Source organism: Camelina sativa, chromosome 7 (genome assembly GCF_000633955.1).
Source record: "Camelina sativa cultivar DH55 chromosome 7, Cs, whole genome shotgun sequence".
Lineage (NCBI taxonomy): Eukaryota > Viridiplantae > Streptophyta > Magnoliopsida > Brassicales > Brassicaceae > Camelina > Camelina sativa.
This window is the reverse complement of record NC_025691.1, coordinates 9111776-9118736: the sequence shown is the minus strand read 5'-3', so window position 1 is coordinate 9118736 and position 6961 is coordinate 9111776. Positions and strand designations below refer to the sequence as shown.

The 6961-nt window shown below is 31.1% G+C and overlaps 1 protein-coding gene across 2 annotated transcripts in view; it reads left to right on the top strand.

Moving 5' to 3' along the window:
- Window positions 5426-6961, top strand: part of LOC104700774 (protein NRT1/ PTR FAMILY 4.3) — a 6530-nt gene continuing 4994 nt past the window's right edge. The window contains exons 1-3 of one of the 2 annotated variants that reach the window (XM_010416356.2): window positions 5426-5726; window positions 5961-6178; window positions 6521-6736. In XM_010416356.2, coding sequence (XP_010414658.1) covers window positions 5567-5726; window positions 5961-6178; window positions 6521-6736 — 594 coding nt within the window. In that variant the 5' untranslated portion in view covers window positions 5426-5566. Of the gene's footprint in view, window positions 5727-5960; window positions 6179-6520; window positions 6959-6961 lie in introns of both variants that reach the window. The other variant, XM_010416357.2, reaches the window with a different exon arrangement.

The window sequence follows — 6961 nt, the reverse complement described above, 5'->3', positions numbered from 1 at the left end:
AAAAATTGGTTAATGGAAAGTAAAAATTGATCCAAAGATGGACCCAACGGGAATGTAAGAATTGATCCACTATAGATTAAAGAAAAAATTTGTGGCCACTTTAAAATGCGGCTGCCAATGCCATTTCTTTCTTTTCATTGTACTTGTGATTCAAATTTTCAAACTCACACCACCTGTGTTCTTTTTTTCATCTTCTTTAATATTATACGTATTATATAAATACAAAATTTCATTATAGTCATTTTAGATGCATTGCACTTGGAACTTAGACATCAATTTTTCCAGTTTCAAGCCGACTAACCATCCTGTGATTGCCGCGTGTACAATAGATCCAATACTGCATTTGTTTTTTTCTTTAATAACTATAGATTTGACGAATCTAGGTTATAATTACTAGATTTAAGGGTCCATATATTCTTCTTGAATCTAAAACCAGTTTTTAAATTAATTAAAATGAATGTGTAAATCACATTTTTGATATCGGTGTTTAGACACATAGTTTGATCCACAACTAAAGGATGAGTAGTCTCATAGTTTAACGTTGTAATCATATTCAAAACAAACCATTCTTTTGCAAGGAGTTTAGCTCTCGTGCTTGAAGATCCTTGTAGAGGTGACAATGCCACTTAGCTTATCCTAAAGGATATTGACCATTTAGTAGATTTTCATTTCACAAACGACAATTGCATGTTAGTTAGATGGGGGTATATAGAAAATTTTAAAGGCATTAATAACTTACACAGTTTTTTTCTTTTTCTATGTCTAGCAAAATGAAAAAATTTCACATTGTATTTGTATCCAAACATAATTGTGGTTAAATTATGATATTTAAAGTCTGAAATCGATCAGAACCGATATAATTAACACACGTCTTATCTTGGAATATTATAATTTATAAAACTGGACGAAGATTTTTACGCTGCATTTGACTTTTGTTTTCGTGAGGGTAATGGAATCATAATTATGTAATGTAATGTTAGAAACTAAGCAAAAACTTGCTAAACAAAATGGAACCATAATGTAATGTTTAGAGTAAACAACATGATATATTGATATGATGTCTTGGTGGGTTTTAATTTAATTCACACCGACAACCTTTTTGACTTGCTTCCCTGTCTTTCATACTACCTAGGCCACACAGAGATCAAAATACCATATTGCTATTTGCATTTAAACAAAAGAACATTAAAAAATCACTTCATAAATGTTCCTTAAATCTAATCATTCCTATTCAAATAAGTGAAACACACTCCAACACCTGACCTGCCGATTCCTTCATACGATATACCTTTTGTATCAGATTAGATTAGACTAATAGAGGGAATCATTCGATACGACGGTAAACCACTTGGATACAATAGGCTTTTAAGATAATATACATTTTATATTGAATTACCGACAAATGCATTTATAGGCATTGTGAATTTTACGATCCCTAGTCTTATAGTGATACTTATTTGCCGACCAAAAGAAGTAGTGGTATGCATCTATCCGTCTTCAATACTTCAGAGTAATTGAAGAGATTATGTTTTAGCGTCATATTCAATTTATTTAGTTTCTTATTATTCACAGTTAACATTTAAAATGCCTTGAAAACTGAAATTATTATATATATATATATATATAATAATAATATAACATGGCTACAAATTTTGTAATGAAAATTTCTCTAAACAAAACTAGTGACACATTTATGAAATATGTTAATACATTTTGTAGAGAAATGTTACCACGTCTCACAACTTTGCTACTCATATTATTAGTTTGATGCAAAATTACGGTAGCTATTTTATTAGCTTATTTAATTTATAAAGAAAAAATTCAATATCTTATTTTGACTTAATGTCCATATACAGTGAAATATGTAGCAATTGTGTCTAAATAATTGTTTCCCGTGTCAAAGACTAGGCGTTCGGTACTTCGAATTAGTTTCGGTTTATTTAATTCGGTTACTACTCTTTCGGTTCTTAAAATAGTAAAAAGATATTTTATTAAACCTACGCATTTAAAATTTAAATGTATACATTATAAAAAAAATTGTAAAACGGTTCTTAAAATGAAATATATTATTTGCAAAAATATAATTTTTCTATATTTTTTTGCAAAAATACACTCTTTTTTGTCAATTATAAAAATACACTCTCTTGTTGTCCATTTTCAATAATACTATTTTCTATATATAAATGATTAAATTCTAAACTTTAAATTCCAAATACTAAACTTTATCTCCTAAAAACTATATCATAAATGTAAAATTGAGAAACCAAACCTTAAAAATAATTTAAAATTTTAATTTAACATATTGTAATTGTGTAAAAGATGACAAAAATGAAAATAACCACAAAAAAAAAGAATTTTAAAAAAATGATATTTAAAAAATAATATTTCTAACAATTTCTCTTGAAGTAGATAGAGTATTAATATATATTTTTTTACTTTTATAGCTACGACATACCAATCTGTTATTATTTTGAATTAAATAACTTAAAAAAAAAACAAAAAAAAAGCTAAACATGAATGTACCAATATGTATATCATCTTGAACAGATTCAAAGAATATCGTTTAAAACATTTAAATCGCATTTTTAACCTTTTAGATCATAATTTAATTGAATAATTTCTCAAACTTTTCTGTCATCATTTTTTTTTTTAATAGTATCAAAGACAGTGAAATGTTACCTTCCAATCACCAACCACTACCGTCAAGCACCCAAGAAAGTTGCATTAGTCTTACTATGACAAATCTTCTGTAAGCACGTCACATTATTTTAAGTCATAACTAAGCTTTTTGGAAACTACATTTCCACAAAAACTACTTTTCTTATTGTCATTTTGCAAAAGCATATATTTGTCCATACATACATATATATATATATATCTATATCAAATACATACGCACATATATCATCTTATTAGTAGACTGAGCTTGGAGGATAATATTAGTCAAGAGAGTCGTATAGGATGTGGAACTTGAGGAAAATCCAAAGTGGCAACCTATAAATGCTTTATTGCCAAGAAAACGCAATCGACGACCAGGTTTCAGAGTATGAAAAAAAGAAGGACGAAAAGGAAAGTGAAAGACAATAATAATTAATAAAAAAGTACGAAAATGGATGTACTTAACCCCTAAATAATAAAAATAATTAGCGAGATTAGTTTAAAGTTAAACCAATTTGATTACAATATTCCTAAACTAGTACAAAATGATAGATTGTTTTGTCATGTCACCTGACCTCATGCCTCATGGTATACTAATTTTTAAGGTGAGTTTGCTAAACAACACATGTTAACATTTATTTATTTATTTATATGCAGCTGATCATGCGGTTAAGTTGTACTAAACAAAAATTATCACATTATGACTAGAATAGTCACTACATTTTGTACAATCTTGTATATATATATATGTTGTTATTTTCATGCAAAGATATGCTTATAAAGAATCAAAAGACTAAAACATAAGCAGTTTAAGCATATCTTTGCATGAAAAAAATCCATGTCCTCCCTAACAAAATGAGCCAAGAGCCCAAGAGTCCAAGACAAACCTCCATTTTCTCGCATATGTGTCATATACCAGATTTTTGTTTTGGGGTCTCGTTCACGTTGAAAATGTTTGCAGAGAAAGAGACTAATAGATCCCGAAAGATCTATTGATGTGATGAACACAAAAAGAATAGATTGCAGTCTATGTATGCATATTTTTAAGTTTCTAAAATAAAATTAAAAAATCAAATTGAGACCATGTTCGAATGCTCCAAATGCATAAGATAAAAGATGGTTCTGGAAACTCTTACGATGATACAAATCCACGTATGGATAAATCTTCATAACCAAAGGGTAGTTTAGCATCTTTATGATAAAAGTGACGTAGTGTTTACACTTAATTTTTTTTTGTCGTTCAACCACACAAAAATTTAAAAATAAGTAAATAAATATTATCAAAAGCCTCTGAAGGTTGTCCAAATCAGAGGGAACGATATCAGAAAATTAAAATCTGAAGAAGTTATAGAGACAACAAATTAAAAAAATAATAATAATAATAAATAGAATTTGAAAATTTTACACTAAACAAACCAGACTAAAGTATTCAAATTATGGGGACACTTTTTAAAAAAAAACTAGTTTGAANAAAAAATCAAATTGAGACCATGTTCGAATGCTCCAAATGCATAAGATAAAAGATGGTTCTGGAAACTCTTACGATGATACAAATCCACGTATGGATAAATCTTCATAACCAAAGGGTAGTTTAGCATCTTTATGATAAAAGTGACGTAGTGTTTACACTTAATTTTTTTTTGTCGTTCAACCACACAAAAATTTAAAAATAAGTAAATAAATATTATCAAAAGCCTCTGAAGGTTGTCCAAATCAGAGGGAACGATATCAGAAAATTAAAATCTGAAGAAGTTATAGAGACAACAAATTAAAAAAATAATAATAATAATAAATAGAATTTGAAAATTTTACACTAAACAAACCAGACTAAAGTATTCAAATTATGGGGACACTTTTTAAAAAAAAACTAGTTTGAAGCAAACCAAGCACATCTATAAGTCTCTAAAAGAGTGGAAGTGCAATTTAAAAACCCTAATTAACCGGTCTGATTTGAAATTTTGGTATAATTTTTTGCAATTTTTTTCTTCTAGAAATTTATCTTTTTGCTAGAAAATTTAAGAGTAATACTTTTATTCCGGAAGATTTAAGATGTTTATCGTACAAGAAAGTGTTTAGTAATGGGGTATCATGTATTGGACCTAAATAAAGTATGAGGAGACAGTGAAAGAGAAACAGAGTATGATAGCACAACACAAAAGCAATACAAATATAATTAACACAATCCTTATCAACAAATACACTACGACCCTTCATATATAATCCCACTAAACTACAACCAAATACTTTAAACATGCACGATGACAGTGAGCTGTATCTTGGAAATTCATATAATGACACAAACTTCTGACTCATATATATACGTTGAAAAAGTATATGAAAGTAGAATGACCCAACAAGTAAACATCAAGAAGGCATAAAATCTAAATATCTATTGTATTTAACCATCTCTTATGTATGCCCATCATTTTCACAAACCCACACATACACATACTTACATACTTTATAACATTCCAAAATTCAACCGAACTATCATAATTAAGAATCATATTTTATTTTAAAATGGAATATTTGTGGTGGGAGAGAGATCCACATCTTTTGTAGAAAGTGCGTGTGGGGCTTCACTGTGAGAAAAAAAAAAGGCACGAATAGTGAGAGAGGAGAGACACACGGCGTTTTCGTTTCTGCCTAGAATCTACACTTAGTGTTATACGTAAGGCCAAAGAGTCAACGACTTTGGCTCCCCCTCTCTTCATCTCTTCTCTATTATAAATTGAAGGGCCAATAAGCCAACTCTATTTGTCCTCAAGATACTAAAGACAAGCCAAATAATAAGCCAATCTTTCTTCTATCTTCTCTCTCTCTCTCTCTCAATATCTCTCTTTCTCTGGCACAACTAAAGTAGCGATATAGAGAGAGAAACTTTGGATTGGTTGTGGGTTTGTGAGAGATGGCAGAGATAAACAAACAAAGCAACAAATGGGAACAAGAGGAGGTTAGTAATGAGATGAATAATTGGGAATTGGCTGAAGAAGAAAGTGTTGACTGGAGAGGGAGACCTTCCAACCCTAACAAACATGGTGGCATGAGAGCTGCTCTCTTTGTTCTTGGTATCTCTCTTTCTATATATATAATTTCACAAAAATTTAATTAGTGATCAAGATTTGTTTGTAGCCTTAGATGGATCATCTTGTTTTTTGGTGTCTTGGTCCATAAGAACTCGACCTTATCCAAAATTTGGTCCCACTAACGATAAATCTATATTCCATGGACCTTGGTAAATGTTTGATTTCTCGGTTATATTATTTCTTATTGATTAGTGGTTTTTGATTCTATTTTTATAGGACTACAAGCCTTTGAGATTATGGGGATTGCAGCGGTAGGGAACAACCTTATAACTTATGTAATAAACGAAATGCATTTCCCCTTGTCTAAAGCGGCCAATATTGTCACCAACTTTGTCGGCACCATCTTTATCTTCGCCCTTCTCGGCGGCTACCTCTCGGACGCCTTTCTAGGCAGCTTCTGGACCATCCTCATCTTCGGCTTCGTCGAGCTTTCTGTATGTTCATCTCTTTCCATTTCTTTTTACACATATGTATGTACAATTCTCTGAGTTTCTTAACTTCCTACTCAATACTAAAATATAAATCACAAGGCTACCTAACCAAATCTGTTATATAAATATAATGTTCATACACGTAATTAGTTTACGTGTGTAAGTCCAGGCAACATGCTTTTTGTGTGATCTCATCACGGTTATATAAATGATTTACGAAAATACCAGCGCTACAAACACCTAACTTCAACATTATCAATTAATGTTAAGATCAAAGTTTCTCATTCCGAAACTTTCTAATGGATTTATTGTCGTTTAACTCTGTATTGCCACGTGTATTTCCAGGGTTTCATACTATTATCAGTACAAGCACATTTGCCCCAACTAAAGCCACCAAAGTGTAACCCATTGATAGACCAAACATGTGAAGAAGCCAAAGGTTTAAAGGCAATGATCTTCTTCATGGCACTCTACTTGGTGGCTTTAGGAAGTGGCTGCGTGAAACCAAACATGATAGCTCACGGTGCGGACCAGTTCTCTCAGTCGCATCCTAAACAATCTAAACGACTCTCGTCTTACTTCAATGCCGCCTATTTTGCATTCTCAATGGGAGAGCTTATCGCTCTGACTCTCCTAGTTTGGGTTCAAACTCATTCGGGCATGGACGTTGGGTTCGGAGTCTCTGCTGCAGCCATGACTATAGGCCTCATTAGCTTAGTCTCCGGTACTATGTATTTTCGTAACAAACGTCCACGTCGAAGCATCTTCACTCCCATTGCCCAAGTA